The following is a 17,028-nucleotide window of genomic DNA, read 5'->3' as shown; positions in this document are numbered from 1 at the left end:
AACGTTTTTATTGCAGCAATGCTAACAGGCGGTGGAGCAATGTATACACCTTTTCACAGCACGTGGTTTGCGGATTTGCGTATACAAGACTTTAATTCCATACAAAGTGAGGACATCGAACTATTCATACAGTTGACGAAGGTCCTCATCTAGATTGATAATATGCTAAAATAATGTTAGGACCCGGTTGTAAGGCCTCTCTTTCGAAAATGTCCTCAAATTGTTGGTCAAAAGTCAATAGCAGGTCCACGTATAAGTAGTGAAACAAACACACACACGCACAAGGGCGGACTAGGTTTACACGTAATGCCCTCCGCAATCATCGTGACCAAGTAATCTACAAGTATGTATCTAGAATAAGGCTACATTCAAACATTGGAAGCATTTAACAAAGAATTTAAAAGCCACATGCTTATCAAAACATATACACAAGCAAACGATTCACCAGAAACATTTAAACCACTTAGTTAGTTTTATTTGTGTATACATGTCAAACCAGCATTTTACAGTTCAATATAATCAATGCATTACAATATCGTAACATGTTAAGTACAGATACAAATAATACCATATAGCTAACACTCTAACTTCAAGTGTCAATGGTGCCTTTAATCACAGATCTAACTAATATAACGATGATGTACACACAGTATAACCCGTAAAGCAGAGACATGCAAACATGAATAAGCTTATTTCTAACGGGGACCCTGGATTTTGTCAAACAGGTCTTATAAGTGACCATAAATATATAGTTTGTTTCAGTTCTTAATACAAAAACGACATGATCTTACATATTAAAAAAGCGAGACTTTCAAACAATTGACATGATAATACACAGACTCATACAAATTAGCATTAAAATAAGCAATTTCATAAAATAAAACAAATCTAAAAGTAAAAATACATGGAATTCTCGTCTTCCTTCATTTCATTTAATAGATGTTTCTTAACAAGTTGCTTAAAAGTAAATTTCGATTTGATGGACTTTATATTATCAGGTACTGAATTCCAATCCTTAATACCATTGTAGTAAAATGAAGAACTAGTAAAGCCATCAACTTGAGGTACATAAAAATTTAATCTTGATCTATTCCCATATTGATGGACATCTGTACATTAGACAAAATTGTCTTTCATATAGCTAGGGCTTTTATTGTAGAAAATCTTATGGATATGGTTAAGTCGAAGTTGCTTGTATCTTTGCTCAATGTTCAATAAACCAAGACCTTCAAAATTCGATACACCAAGTGATGTTCTACTATGGGAATTGTTAATAAAACGAACAATTTTATTTTGGACTATTTGTAGCTTGTGTTTGAGCTGTTTCGTGAGCCCACAATACCACGAAGAGGATGCATAACCTAAATGGCATTGTATTAAAGAATTACATAAACTTCTAAGACTTTTATTTAAGAAAGCACTTTGTCTATATACAAATTTAAGTGTCCAGTTAACCTTCTTGACGATATTATTTCCCTTCATAAGTATTTATTATGTTATACAAAGAAAGCGATAAAACACCCTCCTTTCGTGCACAATCGATGCATAAGCGCTCGTCCAAATTTTCATAAACCTTTGTTAGACCAAATTCTTCCTTGCAGATTGAACAAGTAAATGTATTCGAAATGAGGTTGTCCAAGAGCGACAAGTGTGTGTGACTACATTTACCAACATTGATAGACTGTTGACTATGTGTCTGCTTTGGTTTATTTGTTACACTTTTATTTGTGGCGCCATGTTCACGACACTCAAGTTGAGTGTCAACTATTATTGAATGCAAAACAGATTTATCATCTTCCATTTCTGTGTAGGTCTCTTTGTTTCCAGCCCATTCACATAACACAATTTCCATATTTTTTACAAATTTACCTTCCTCCACATGAGAATCCATAGCATTCAATTCTTTTTGTGAATCATTAACAAGAATGTCAATCTGATCCTTACAGTGGATTGATCCTATTTCACTCTTTGATACAGTTTCCTGAAGCTTATCTGAAATTGAACCTAGAATAACAGTGGATTGCATTAAGCCTTGTGACATACAATTTAGTCTATTTTTCTCTAAATTAGAACCGTTATTTAACTTGTTGGGTATTGTATTCAAACTTTTCTGAATATCTCTTTCCTTCGACTCCGCACCCTTCTGTCCCGATACTCTTGAGCTACATCTTGCAAGTTTAGAACTCTTTTGTTTTTCAAATTGTGTGCTACGTTTTGTAGGTTTAGAACGACACTGAGGGGTGTTTAATGTGTCAATGTGCTCTTTTTCTTGAGGCAGTTCATCAGAAGGGTCGACACAATATATTCCTTGTGTTTCTCCAGAACATTCTTGTGAAAATACAGCATCTGTCGATGCACGTCTGTGTCTACTATCAAATGGGTTTGTTGGACCCACAGTGATTGATTTATGTTCTTCTGTATTTACCCTTATATGGGTGCCATTGAGGTCAGGTATACTTTCTGGTAATATTTCATCACAATTTTGGATTTCCATACAGCTGTTGTTATTTTCTATGTGTAAACTCATATCCACTTCTGGTATACCAGAGTGGATGCCTTCTTCATCTGTGGATGCATGTCTGTGTCTACTATCAAATGGGTTTGTTGGACCCACAGTGATTGATTTATGTTCTTCTGTATTTACCCTTATATGGGTGCCATTGAGGTCAGGTATACTTTCTGGTAATATTTCATCACAATTTTGGATTTCCATACAGCTGTTGTTATTTTCTATGTGTAAACTCATATCCACTTCTGGTATACCAGAGTGGATGCCTTCTTCATCTGAAAAAAAAAATCAACAGTTTTCAAACGTACATGGACCAATCTAATTTTTGTAAAGCCATTATGAACATGCTTTCACAATCAACCATGAAAGGTGAGCAGATGTATGGGCAAGTGCAGGTCGCAGTGGTGTAGTGAAAATTGTTTCCGCCTAGCTATCGAGAGGTAACAGGTTGGATCCACACTGTGGGAGGGTTCTTTAGATTTCCCACATAGACACCAATTACCGGTTTTAGTCTCAGGAAATGGACTTTTGAGCGTTTCAAATAAACCTTAGGCTTTCTATGCAATCAAGCAAAGATAGATAGGTTTAAAATGAATGCCTCCCGTTGAGGAGGATTCACATGGCCATATTCAGTTATTTTAGGGCTACGTTAAATTTAACTTACACTTAAATGTATTATGAATATTGCTGGGCCAAGTGTGAGGTTGAGTGCTCTATAACCGGTTTAAACCCCCAATGCTTTGCATTGACCGTTCCAAGGCGGTGACCCCAGCTTTATTCATATTTTGTGTTTATGTTGGTTTGTATTGTGCTGTATTGTGCTGTTTTGTACTGTTTGGGCAACCGGTCACTTGCCTTAAATAAAGGACCAACTAATTGTTTTTAATATTGAATTCAATACTGCTCCAGCAGCTGGAGTTTCATTTCTTTATATTAATAGCAATTGGAGTACCGGTAGACAAAATATTGATCAAGTATTGGCATTATAAGAAATATAGACACATACCAAGTGTTAATGATGAAATTGTTGTTTCGTTGTTGCTGTAACTCCAGCTGCCATCTGGCTGAAACTCAACCTCTGTGACACATGGTGGTACCTTCTTGAGTATGAGCAGAAACAGCCTGAACATGGAGAGAGATTGTATTATAGAATTTCTGGCTCGTTTGATATTTAGAACAAAGTTTTTTTTCTTTTATACCTGTCAATAAACATAGTTTAATAATATCATAATTGTATGACTGAGGAATAATGATTACATGTATTCTTCAGCAACCATTGTTTAAGTACCTTTAAATGAAACTTCAATACTATGCACCAAGAGTCATTGGTTAAAGTACATTTAAATTTCTAGGCTACAAAAGTGCACAAGAAAATACAATTTTAACATATTTCTTACAAATCAGAGTATGGTAAAAATTATATTGCAAGGATAAGTCCAAGCTGAATACCTGCCTATAACAATGTCTGAGTAGCATTAAATATACCTACTTGTCTACAACAATATTTGAGTATGGCGTCTGACAGATGAAACACTTCTTAACAGATTTGCCCTCGTTCATTCTGACCAGAGTCTCAGCCTCCATACACAGGATGTGGGAGCATTTGTCCCCTCGACATGGTGTCACCAGGCGACTCTGTCCTATCTTTGAACAGATACAAGATTTAACATGATGCATGTCCATATTGCACATATGCCTTCGCATTCCACTATTGTATCAAAACTCTAATGATTTCAAAATCAAGACTCTTTATGGTCAAATTTGACCTTTGACCATGAAGTAAGACTTTGACCTTTTCATCTTATTAAGGCTTAAATTTGTGTCAAGTTATTCAAAAATTCACTAAATAAATGGCAAAGAAATAGCAAAGACTGGAATGTTTATGTTTAATTTGACTTTGGACATCTAAGTGACACCTAAACAAGATGTGTAACATGCAACATGTTGTCTCACTATAATTATTGCTGACGTTTGTGCAAAGTTATTTTAAAATCCATCTATAAATGGCAAAGTTATAGAAGTTTGTGCACATACAGTGTGAATTCTATGATCAAATCTGAAAGTGTTATTTTAGAGACAATTCCAAGTTCCTTTACTTCGCCTAAAATCAATGGAGTGGAACATAATTTGACCTTGATCTCAAAGTTCATTTAATCTTTACCAAACGTCAAACTTGACCTAGGTATGTCCAGACAAACATCCTGGTCAAGTTTCAGCATTATTGAACCAAAATTCAGGCGTATGGAGTGTTTTTGTTTTTGTAAGATTTTACCTAGTGACAGGGTTCGACACTAAGGCACGTCCGACAGACATTGTCTAGTAAGATCGGTGGTCGGGCTAGTAAAACTGTGGTCTAGCTTGTCCGACTGGTCGTACATACAAAAATCTATACTGATTCATATAACTATAACTAACTGCTGTGAAAACCTTTATTTTTAATGTGTAAAATTACTCTCGTATCCGTTATTACATTAAAACAAAACTAGTGTATTTAAATAAACGCGGAGCATTCACATGATTCATCGCTATTTTTAGACGCAAAGGAGAGCTTCCTGCAGAAATTGCTTGTTTCCATTGGTCAAGTTGTCATGAATATTAATAATTTTCTGTAGTGTCGTAAAACTGTAGAGCATGATTTTACGACTTCTATCGAAAATCGGTATTGTCAATGTAAACATTTTTGCGTAGCAGACAAGAGAATGTAATTTAAAGAATGGCTTTGTTCAAGTTCGGTTTTTCGTCCTACAAATCAGTTAATAAAAAAGAATCCGACACTTGAACTGACACGAAACGTAAATATGAAGAAACACGAAAACACCAATTTTATCCTAGATGGAAAATGGAGTCAGTTCCCATGGATTGAATTTGACGGAGAAAAGAAAAAAAGTTTTATTTTATTGTTTTACTCTATGCATAAAAAAATATGTTGTTCACTGCTTATTTACTGATAAATCCTGATTTAACAGTTACATGACACATTTGTGTTCATTTGCTATGTCATTTGTGGTCTAGTAGACATCAGATTCGGGCTAGTACATTTTAAGAGGAGCTGGTCCGACGGTCTTGCTGTAAAAAAAGTTAATGTCGAACCCTGAGTGACCTATATTTTGAGTTAACCCCCTTACCAAACATCAAACTTTGCTTACAAAAATAAATATTTTGACCAAGATTCATAAAATCTGAAACAAAATTGTAACCTCTAGAGTGTTTACAAGGATTTTGTATAATATAATGAAAATTTGGACAATCTAAGGGCAATAATTATGGCATTAATTATGTGATTTTGCTCATTATCAAACTTGACTGAGATCTTTCAGCAACTTTCATACAGAATTGAGAAGTGTGAATGCTAGAGTGTTTACAAACCAAATGTGGACAGACGGACGGCAGACAAAGACCAATCCAAAACCTCACCTGAGCAATCAGGTGAGCTAAAGTGTGTTTCACCGATCTGAGCCATTTTCCAACTTGTCTGAGAAATCAATAAAACCAATGTATTGACTAAGTTTCACGATGATTAGGCCAAAAATGTGACTTCTATAGTGTTTGATCACAAGGTTTTTCTCTAGTCACATAAGGAAAACTGCCCCACACCCCCTGGCGGTCATGTTTTTTTACTGATCGGGACCATTTGCGAACTCATCTGAGATATATATATAAAACCAATCTTTTCACCAAGTTTCATGATGATTTGGCAAAAAATGTGACTTCTCGAGTGTTCACAAGCTTTTTGAACTATATAAATATAAGAAAACTGCCCCCCCCCCTGGCAGCCATGTTATTCAACTGACCGGAACCATTTTTTAACTCATGTTCTGACCAAATTTCATGAAAATTGGGCCAAAAATGTGACTTCTAGAGTGTTCACATGTTTTCACTATATACATATAGAGAAAAATGCCCCGCCCGGTGGCGGCCATGTTTTTTCACCGATCTGGACCATTTTCGAACTCATCCGAGATATCAATAAAACCAATGTTTTGACAACTTTCATGACGATTGGACAAAAATTGTGACTTATAGTGTGTTTACAAGGTTTCTCTAGTATAGCCAAAAAAGGAAAACTGCCCTGCCCACTGGTGGCCATGTTTTTCAACTGACCAGAACCACTTTTGAACTCAACCAACATATCATTAAGACAAACATTTTGACAAAGTTTCATGAAGATTGGGCATGAAATGTGACTTCTACAGTGTTAACAAGGTTTTCTGTGAAACCATTATATATCGTCAGGCATTAATTTTCGTATATTTCGTCAGTCGGCCGATTGACGAATTCAAGATCCTAACGAACAATTATGCCCCATATTTGAACAAATTAAGACTGAATTACCAAAGGCATGAGGCACTTAAGTCCAACGTAATCCACGCATACATACTCCGTCTGACATAACGTAATCAAGATAAATCCGGTTTTGACACAAAAGGGTGTAGATTACAGTGTACTTAACTGACATGTGACATTGCTCTAAAACGCGAAAGCAGTGCAGCTGTATCGACTGTGTTGACTTCCTTTAGGTAAATTGTAATGATAAGTGTAGATTACAGTGTACTTAACTGACACGTGACATTGCTCTAAAACGCGAAAGCAGTACAGCTGTATCGACTGTGTTGACTTCCTTTAGGTAAATTGTAATGATAAGCGCTAATTGTTAACAACTTTATAACCAATTGTGTTTATTGTGTTTTTCAGTGTTGTGGCATAAGATACTACAGCCTCAACGCACCAGATTAGATCCGGATCAAAGACAATAAACACATTTTTAAGATGATGATGTATATACTTATCGTATATACATTCTCCGCATTGTTTACAAATAAATACAGAACATTTTGAGTTGTGTTTGGTTGTTTGCGTTTAACTAAAATTCAATGCTAAATTTCTTTCAATGTACAAGCAAGTAAAAAAAACAACTGACAATAACAGGTTTTGTTACAATTTTCATATTACACCTGTAAAGGTACAAAATCAAAATTGAAAGTACAATATTTATCTAATTTCAATGACAAATAAAAATCAATGGGCCGTGCTCTGTGAAAAAGGGGTTTAACGCCTGTGCGTAAAGTGTCGTTTTTCAAGAAAGTATTTTCTTAGCATAAATTAAGTTAAGGCGGAAATTGTCGTCCCTGATTAGCCTGAATGGACTGCACAGGCTTATTAGGGATCAAACTTTATGCACATGCATTAAATCCCCTTTTCACAGAGCGCATCTCCAATATAGGTTTTACACACATATTGCTTATAATAAATGAAATGCAGCCTTTTGAAATCGACCATCCATTTCAGCCTCTATTTAGAAATTAATAAAGCAGTTTAACCATTATTACATACAAAGCAGGTTAAGGGCTAAATATGTGTATTAAACATTATTAAATACACCAATAAAACAACATTAAAACCTAAGTGTGTTTGTTTATATGTGTTTACCCCAAAACTGCCATACATGATTTGATACTGATTAATAATGATAGGAATCGTGTAATGAGGAGAATAAAAAAGTCAAGGGTTGATTAAATGCTTAACTGAAACCACTTCTCATTTAAGTTGTTTCACTTCTCCCGAATTTCAGCTGAGGAAGAAGTCACTTCTTCCACACTTTTGAACATTATCTGAACCCTTCATAGAATGTATTGTTGAAATACCCCAACTTTAAGATTCTGTCTTAATGAGTGAAGATTAAAACCCTTTGACAGGAAATACATTTGAATGTATACATTATACAATGTACACTCAAATCAGGCAATGTTGTCGAACATATGTAAGGAGTATCTTACCGGACAAGTTAGTTTTGCCTTGTAGCTGGTAGACTGGACTTCACTAGAGTCGGTTTGAAATCTGCCCTGGACTGTTGAACAAATATTATGGCATAGTTTAGAGTAATGAAACAATAACACACAGTCTATTTAAGTGGAATCCTACTTTTTAATTAACAATACACACCTAGTAACTTAGAGGTGCAAAACGAAAGACTAGTTGTGCAACACTGATGAAAGAATGAAATATATTAAACAACAGGTCCATGATGGCCCTGTATCGCTCCACTGTTTTTTTATGCGAAAAAAGCGTGCAATGCGCATGGGTTGAAATGTACTCAGGCATATGACTTTCTCTTTCTATCCCTCGTCCCACTGGGCGCTTAAAGTTGGAAGGGTAAGCATTTTTATATATGGAAAACGTTACTACGGTGTTAACTAAACAGACTAAAAAGCCCGGGAATTGTCGCACAGGTCCTTTGCTTATAACGTAGGTACATTTATTACAAAAGATATTGTTGTTCTTTCTATTTCACATATTTTTAGACGTGATGATCAAATCTACGCAAGTTCTACAACATCAATGAAAGTTCCTTCATTCAATCGTGAATCTTTTTCCAAAATTCCAAAAAGTGTTTGTAGGTTTCAAAGTTTCTGTTACTTATATAGTTCATGACATATGCATAATACCTTATGACTTAGATCACCTGAACTTTACTTCATTCTTGAGGCATTAGTGAAAGTAGCAGGATTGTTTACGTGGTGAAGAAATTGTTTATTGTACAAAGAAGATATTTGCCTGAGGAAACATAAAGTTACGAGTTTTTCAGGTTCATGAGGTGCCGAAAGGCAATAGGAATGATAACTTTGTAGAGGTTGTTTGTTAAACAAAGTAAATGTTTGAGACAAAAAATTGAATTATAGTTCATCAAGATGTTGGGATCATGGCAACACTACTCGCATATGGCATGAGGTTTAAAGAGACATCATGACAAACAATTAGCTTGACCTAACTTTCCTTTACTTTTTCCATCTGACTTTGGTTTCCTGTCATTTTTGTTTTTGAAAATTAAAGAGAAATTGCCATATATTGAAATAAGGTATCTGATCTATTCTCTGATAGGTTGCTAGTAATAGACTTAGCGGCAGTCATGTTATAAACAAGGGGATTGTTCATGGCATTGGTAGAATATACTTTTATTAGATACATCTTTTTTAAGTTGGATTCTCCTTACTTTTTGTTTTTTGATGAATCAAATTTTCTTGAACAACTTTTTAATGGGAGCCTTTAAGGGATAAATTTGGCCCCAGGAGCATAATTTGTACAAACTTGGTAGAGAACTATAAGATGTCACTACAAACCAAATTTGGTAGCCCTAGGCCCAATGGTTATGGACAGGAAGATTTTAAAGTTTGCACAAAAGAGGCTTTAAATAAGCAAATATTCAGTTTTGTGACCCCCGGGGCAGGGTCAAATATGAGCCCAAGGGAATAATTTGAACAAATTTGATAGAGGACTATTAGATGTCACAACATACCAAATTTAGTAGCCCTAGGCTCTATAATTATGAACAAGAAGATTTTTAAAGTTTGCACAAAATAGGCCTTTTTTAAGCATATGTTCATTTTTGTGACCCCCGGGGCAGGGTCAAATTAGACCCCAGGGGCATAATTTGAAAAAACTTGGTAGAGAACTTTAAGATTTTAATACATACCAAATTTGGTAGTAATAGGCCCAATGGTTATGGACAAGGAGATTTTTAAAGTTTGCACAAAATAGGCCTTATTTAAGCGTATGTTCATTTTATTTTTGTGACCCCCGGGGCAGCGTCAAATATGACCCCAGGGGCATCATTTTAACAAACTAAGTAGAGATCTATTAGATGTCACTACATACCGAATTTGGTAGCCCTAGGCCCTATGGTTATGGACAAAAAGATTTTTTAAGTTTGCACAAAATGGGCGTTATATAAGCATATGTTCATTTTTGTGACCCCCGGGGCAGGTTCAAATATGACCCCAGGGGCATAATTTGAACAAAAAAAGAAGAGAACTATTAAATGTCACTACATACCAAACGTGGTAGCACTAGGCCCAATGGTTATGGACAAGATTTTTAAAGTTTGCACAAAATAGGCTTTATATAAGCATATGTTCAATTTATTGACCCCCTGCGCTGGGGTCAAATTTGACCCCAGGAGCATAATTTGAACAAATTTGAAAGAGGTTCACCCCAGGAACATTTGTGAGAAGTTTTATCAGAATTGGACTTGTAGTTTAGAAGAAGAAGATGTTTAAAGAAAAAGTTAACACACGCACGCACGCACGACCATGACATAAGCCCAGCTGGCCTCTGGCCTGTGTAGCTAATAAAACTGCTTACTGTATTGCTTAGCCTCTAGAATACTTGGCATGTTCTTCAGAAGCCGTTGTAGAATTGTTCTCATTTCAAGGCGCTTTACCACAGTTATAAACAAACAGTGTTTCTGAAAAAAAAGCACAGGTCAGACCGATACTAAAACAAGAGCACCGCATAATGGGTGCCACGCTCGGCTGCGAAAGCTTGTCAGATTATTTTTTTAGAGGTCACAGTGACCTTGACCCTTGACCTAGTGACCCAAAATGGGTGTGGCGTGTAGAACTCATCAAGGTGCATCTACATATGAAGTTTCAAAGTTGTAGGTGGAAGCACTATGATTTTAGAGGCAATGTTAAGGTTTTTTTAAAGTTTTATATTAAAGGTCACATTGACCTTGACCTTTGACATGTAGAACTCATCTAGGTGCAACTACATATGAAGTTTCAAAGTTGTAGGTGGAAGCACTTTGATCTTAGAGCCTATGTTAAAGTTTGATATTAGAGGTCACAGTGACCTTGACCTTTGACCTAGTGACCCAAAAATGGGTGTGGCGTGTAGAACTCATCAAGGTGCATATACATATGACGTTTCAAAGTTGTAGGTGGAAGCACTTTGATTTTAGAGCCCATGTTAAGGTTTTAGCACGAGCTGGCTATGACAATAGCTCGGGTTTTCTCCGAAAACAGCCACGCTATTAACAATTTAAGCAATGTCCGTAATTAAACCTAAAAGATGGACCTAGATCACAAATCAATAGAATAGGGCGTGGACAGTTTGACCCTAGGGAAATGACCTGAACATAGTCAAGACAAAACCACTTTACAATGTTACACACCTAATACTAAACTCCTGACTTAGCAGTTAAAAAAAAAATCATAAGTCTATATGGGCTGTGCTCTGCTAAAAAGGGGTTTAATGTATGTAGGTTAAGTGTTGTCTCATATAAGCCTACAGTTCCCACAGGCTAATCAGGGACCACACTTTCTGCTTTCTTATATTATTCTTTTCAAGAAAGTTTATTCATAGCAAAAATGACGTTTAGGCAGAATGTGTCATCCCTGATTGGCCTTTGCCGACTTCACACACATGCATTAAACCCCCTTTTCACATAGCACTGCTATATAAATCATTTGACCATTTGGGCATGACCAGTTTTGCAGGGGCAAGATTTCAACAAACTTAGTAGAGTACTCTGCCCTATATTTGTAACACACCCAACATAACAAGAGCTGTCAAAGGACAGCGCGCTCGACTATTCAAGTGCTTGACAGTATAACGTAAGCCATCATGGAGAGGGGGGGGGGGGGTATAATGTGGGTGGGTGTTAATTTAATAATAGATGATCTTTCTATTGATATTATTTTTTTTTTAATTGGCGGGGGGGGGGGGATTTTGAGGTGGGGCATGGGGGATGGTTTGGGTGGAGTGCATTGTGTTATGTCAGGTAAGTGTTGTTTTGTCAATGTATGAACCAAATGTGATCATAAGTAAAGAATTTATGGCAATTTAAGCATATAATTATCTAAGTATAAAAGGGGCCATAATTCTGTCAAAATGCTTGATACAGTTGTCTGCTCTTGTTTATAGATTGAGGTCATGTTGGTAAAGAAGTATGCAAACTATAAAAGCAATATGTCAAAGGACATAGGAAATATTTGGGGTGGTACGCAAACTTTAACATAGATTTATCCATAATATGCATATTCTAAGTATAAAAGGGGCAATAATTCTGTCAAAATGCTTGATACAGTTGTCTGCTCTTGTTTATAGGCTGGGGTCATGTTGGTAAACAAGTATGCAAAATATGAAAGCAATATGTCAAGGGACATAGGAAATAATTGGGGGAGTACGTAAACTTTAACATTTGCACGCTAACGCTAACGCCAACACCGACGTGAGCAGGATAGCTCCATTAAATATATTTCATATATAATAGTCGAGCTAAAAATTAATGACCCTTTCTGTTCCGGAAGATTAAAAAAAGTGTTTACCCTATCAGACTGTTTAAATCACCTGACCCTCAGGACGAGGTAATTTATTGAGAATAAGGGGCATGATTGGAACAAACTTCCAGTGGTAGAAGACCACTATATATTTATACAATCCAAGTATGAAATCCCTGACCCTTGCTGTTATTTAGAACAGTAATTCTATTATTTAGCATGTATGTCCAAGGGGTATGACCTTAGCAACGGAACCATATATGATGTTAAACATCAAACATTAAACCCCTGATCCACGTGGTTTCAGATATGATTTCTTAAGTTAATTACTATACAAGTCTTCATAAATCATATGACCACTTGGTGATTAATCATTAGCAATTTTTGATCAAAGGGACATGGTCTGAACAAACTTCATACAGGACCTCTATCTGATGCATTGTAACATACCAATTTTCAAAGTTCCACGATTTATGAACAATATGAGTCAATATTTATCATGCAACCCCTTCAGCAAGGCATGTTTGGACACCAGAGCATGGTTCAAACAAAGTTTATTTGAAAAACTGATTACTTAATGATATTACACACGGAGTACTAAACCTCAAGGAGCATTGCCGGTTGAAGGGCTAAGGAAAACACTATAATGTCCATAATACTCATAGCATGTTCCTTTGTAAATTGTATTAACAAATATGCTTAACCATTTATTGTAAGAAAGAAAAGACAATTTCGGTTTGTTAATTAAAAAGTTTACCATTTCAATATCCCCTTGACCTTTCAATTACATCACACTGGAATCTTAATACAGCAATGCCTCTAGCTGTTCATGTGGGATCTGGTGCGGCAACAATGCCAACCAAATTTTATGTTGATATGCAATCTGGGCAAGTTCGTTTCATATTGGATAAAAAGTGAATTCTCTATAGAGAAAACAGCTCTCAAATGTTGGCAAATCAGCTCATTCTGAGAAAACTGGGCTAAATGCATGTGCGTGAAGTGTCACAACAGGTTGGCCTGCGCAGAACTAGGCTCAAATAGAGATGATGGGTACCGACACAAAGGTTGCCAATACCAATAGCTCACAAAGCGTTTTGCAAATAAAAAGTGCTGAAAATCTAAATTGACAGGACATAACTATATGCTTGTAGCATCAATCTGTACCTTTGTTTCTTGAGGACTTAATTCCACTGACAGTGTGGTGTCATATTTGGCAAGAGCACAGGCTTTGGTGATGTCAACTGGTCTGTGCACAGAAGATTCTTTGTAATTCTCCTACAAACACACAATATTTATTAGCAGATATAAAAAACAGAACACTGCCCCTATTGAAGGCATCTAATTAGACCTGAAGTGTTGAAAAACTACTTAAAGTTCAAAATCTTTTCACAGCCAAATGAAATGATAAGTCTTAACAAGCAAATTGAATTGATATCCCCGCCAATTTCAAAATTTTCTGACAGACGGAATCACGGACAGGGGGACATAGTGATGGATGAACGGACCGACAACGCCAATTATATATCCCTCTTCCTTTTGCGGGGGATAATTATGGGCAAAGTGCTATTATAAAAATTAAATCTTGTAATATCATATATGGTCGCAAATTGTGATAGATAGGCATACAAAACTACCCCAGTTAAACTCTCACCATTGTCCAATTCTTCGTATGAAAAAAGTGTCAATATCACATGTAAAACATCATATGAGCCGTGTACTATGAAAACTGGGCATAATTCATGTATGTAACTTAATGTCCCAGATTAGCCTGGGAAGTCCAATCGGAGATAACACTTTCAATTTTAATAGAACTTTGTTTAAAAATAGTATATTATAAACCAAAATCTAGTTCTACGTAAGCGTTACCGATCGCCAAAATCGCCATTGGCGATTACAATTCCTGGCTGGCGATTAAAAATAAGATTTTCATTAAATTGGCGATTGAAAAAAAAGACCCTATGCTTTACAAATGCACACTCTAAATGCCTGTCTTCATACCGTATAAAACGCCAGAAACATCGCTAAGATTACACAATCATTACCCTTACCGGAAAGGCCCCAGGGGATAATGACGAGGGCCTAGGTCGATAATCCACATGGCTAATGTCTTAAGTGGTCATGCTTTACACTGCGACCAGACTTTTCGAGTATTTGGGTTACTTGGAGATTTACGTGATAATCACTGAAGCGTGCCGTGTAATGGCCTATGCTCTAGATGTTACGATTCAATGTCATCGAATCGACCAGTACGGAATTGTCATTTAATCAGATGGGCAGAGTTATGGCATTGACATAGCCACTTAAAACTAATTTCCAAAGAAACAACGATTTTGATTGGCTAAAAAAGTAGACATGAGTAACTTCCCTTTACGGTAGCTATGCGACATGAAAGACCGATTTCAAAAGCGAGTTGCAGATTCTGGGAAAAATGGATGCTGTGAACGAAAATGGAAAGTCAAAGCAACAGAAATTAACACAATTCTTTAGAAAAGAAAGCGGACAGAATAATGTAAGCTCAGGAAATGACCAAATGTTAGGTTCGCGATCCGAAGACGTCTTAAATAGTGCAGACGTGAATGCAGAATCGGAAACATCTACCTGTCAAGTATCACGGTTTCGCCGTGAGTCTCACGGTTTTTGACATGGAATGACGGTCTCATGCTGACTAAGTAAATTTCTCACGCATTTCTTCAAAAACAAAAAAAAAAATGAAAAAAAGTATTGTTTGGATTTCATAAAATGTTGTATAATTACTACCGAGACGGGAGGGCTGTTAAAGTGGTTTCTAACCTAAATACCACATGTACCAAAAACTGTTTTACGGTGGTAATGTATCATTATCACTACGCCACCGGTGTCTGTGTAAATAAAAAAATCTCCTGCAAAATGTCAGCAAGTGGCTCACCAGCGAAGAAAATTTTTCAAGCAAAAAAAGGGCTAATTTCAGACAAAAATAGTTTTAATTTTGCTCAGGAAATTTTCAGGTGGGGCATGCCCCCGGACCCCCCTAGGTTTGGCGACTAAGTTTTTTTTCCTTAGCGCCAACCTAGTAGTTAGGCGGTAAATGTCCACCCTGATAAGCCTGTGAAGACTGAAAAGGCTAATATGGGAAGACTGTATGCACATACACATAGCCCAGTTTTTCCAGACAAAGGCTCATCTCAGAATGAATGTATCTGCATATCATCATATTCAAGCCAAACAAGGGCTGTTTGTAAAACATGCATGCCCCCCCCCCCATATGGGCTGTCAGTTGTAGTGGCAGCCATTGTGTGAAAACGTTTTTATCACTGTGACCTTGACCTTTGACCCAGCGACCTGAAAATCATTAGGGGTCATCTGCCAGTCTTGATCAAAGTACCTATGAAGTTTCATGATCCTAGGCCTAATTATTCTTGAGTTATCATCAGGAAATCATTTTACTGTTTCGAGTCACTGTGACCTTGACCTTTGACCTAGTGACCTGAAAATCAATATGAGTCATCTGCCAGTCATGATCAATGTACCTATGAAGTTTCATGATCCAAGGTGTAAGCATTCTTGAGTTATCACCCGGAAACCATTTTACTGTTTCGAGTCACTGTGACCTTTACCTTTGACCTAGTGACCTGAAAATCAATAGGGGTCATTTGCCAGTCATGATCAATGTACCTATGAAGTTTCATGATCCTAGGCGTAAGCATTCTTCAGTAATCATCCAGAAACCATTTTACTATTTCGAGTCACTGTGACCTAGACCTTTGACCTAGTGACCTGAAAATCACTAGGGGTCATCTGCCAGTCATGATCAATGTACCTATGAAGTTTCATGATCCTAGGCCTAAGCGTTCTTGAGTTATCATCCGGAAACCATCTGGTGGACGGACCGACCGACATGTGCAAAACAAAATACCCCCTCTTCTTCGAAGGGGGGCATAAAAAGCATTATCAGCTTAGACTGGCTAAGATGTTTAAATGGATTGAAAGCTTTCAAAAATAAGCGCTATGTGTTAATTAACTTAATTATGAGTGATCTAGTTTTTGACCAATATTTTCCCAGATTCAAACAAACACTTCATATTTTCAAGCATCTTATCATGCAGATCACTTAAACAAAGCCTATCCATGCTGGACCAAGTTATGCTGCCATAAATATTTAAGGCCATCTGCACCACTCCCCCTATCATTACATTACCTTTTTCATGCGTAATTGTCTTATAAAAAATGCTCACCTGTATATGAACTCTCTGTGATCCTACAAACACCAGGCAGTCAGGGATACGGTCCTTACAATGTCCAAGAGGCAAGTCATATTCACAAAACCTGCAAAATAATTTAAGATGCCATCAAAAGCATGATATGTGAAGTTATAACAGTATTTCTGTCCATATTTCATATTAGTATTTGGTCTATATGTATTTACAGTCATTAAAATCAGCAATCTCACTCAGCATTCCCAAGGTCATTCAATTACTTGACAGTTAT

General features: G+C 36.5%; 1 protein-coding gene across 6 annotated transcripts in view; it reads right to left on the bottom strand.

The window, feature by feature from the left end:
* Window positions 1-459: 459 nt before the first annotated feature.
* LOC127860139 (uncharacterized) overlaps window positions 460-17,028 on the bottom strand; it is an 88,723-nt gene continuing 72,154 nt past the window's right edge. For 5 of the 6 annotated variants that reach the window (XM_052397995.1, XM_052397997.1, XM_052397998.1 and 2 more), the window contains 7 exons: window positions 16,776-16,866; window positions 13,729-13,839; window positions 10,646-10,748; window positions 8,284-8,354; window positions 3,999-4,153; window positions 3,516-3,631; window positions 460-2,784 (listed from right to left, as the gene is read on the bottom strand). In XM_052397995.1, the coding sequence (XP_052253955.1) occupies window positions 1,469-2,784; window positions 3,516-3,631; window positions 3,999-4,153; window positions 8,284-8,354; window positions 10,646-10,748; window positions 13,729-13,839; window positions 16,776-16,866 (1,963 nt within the window). In that variant the 3' untranslated portion in view covers window positions 460-1,468. The remainder of the gene's footprint in view (window positions 2,785-3,515; window positions 3,632-3,998; window positions 4,154-8,283; window positions 8,355-10,645; window positions 10,749-13,728; window positions 13,840-16,775; window positions 16,867-17,028) is intronic. The other variant, XM_052397999.1, reaches the window with a different exon arrangement.

The sequence above is a fragment of the Dreissena polymorpha genome, chromosome 15, assembly GCF_020536995.1.
Source record: "Dreissena polymorpha isolate Duluth1 chromosome 15, UMN_Dpol_1.0, whole genome shotgun sequence".
Lineage (NCBI taxonomy): Eukaryota > Metazoa > Mollusca > Bivalvia > Myida > Dreissenidae > Dreissena > Dreissena polymorpha.
Note: the sequence above shows the minus strand (reverse complement) of the source record. Positions and strands in the feature narration are given on the sequence as shown.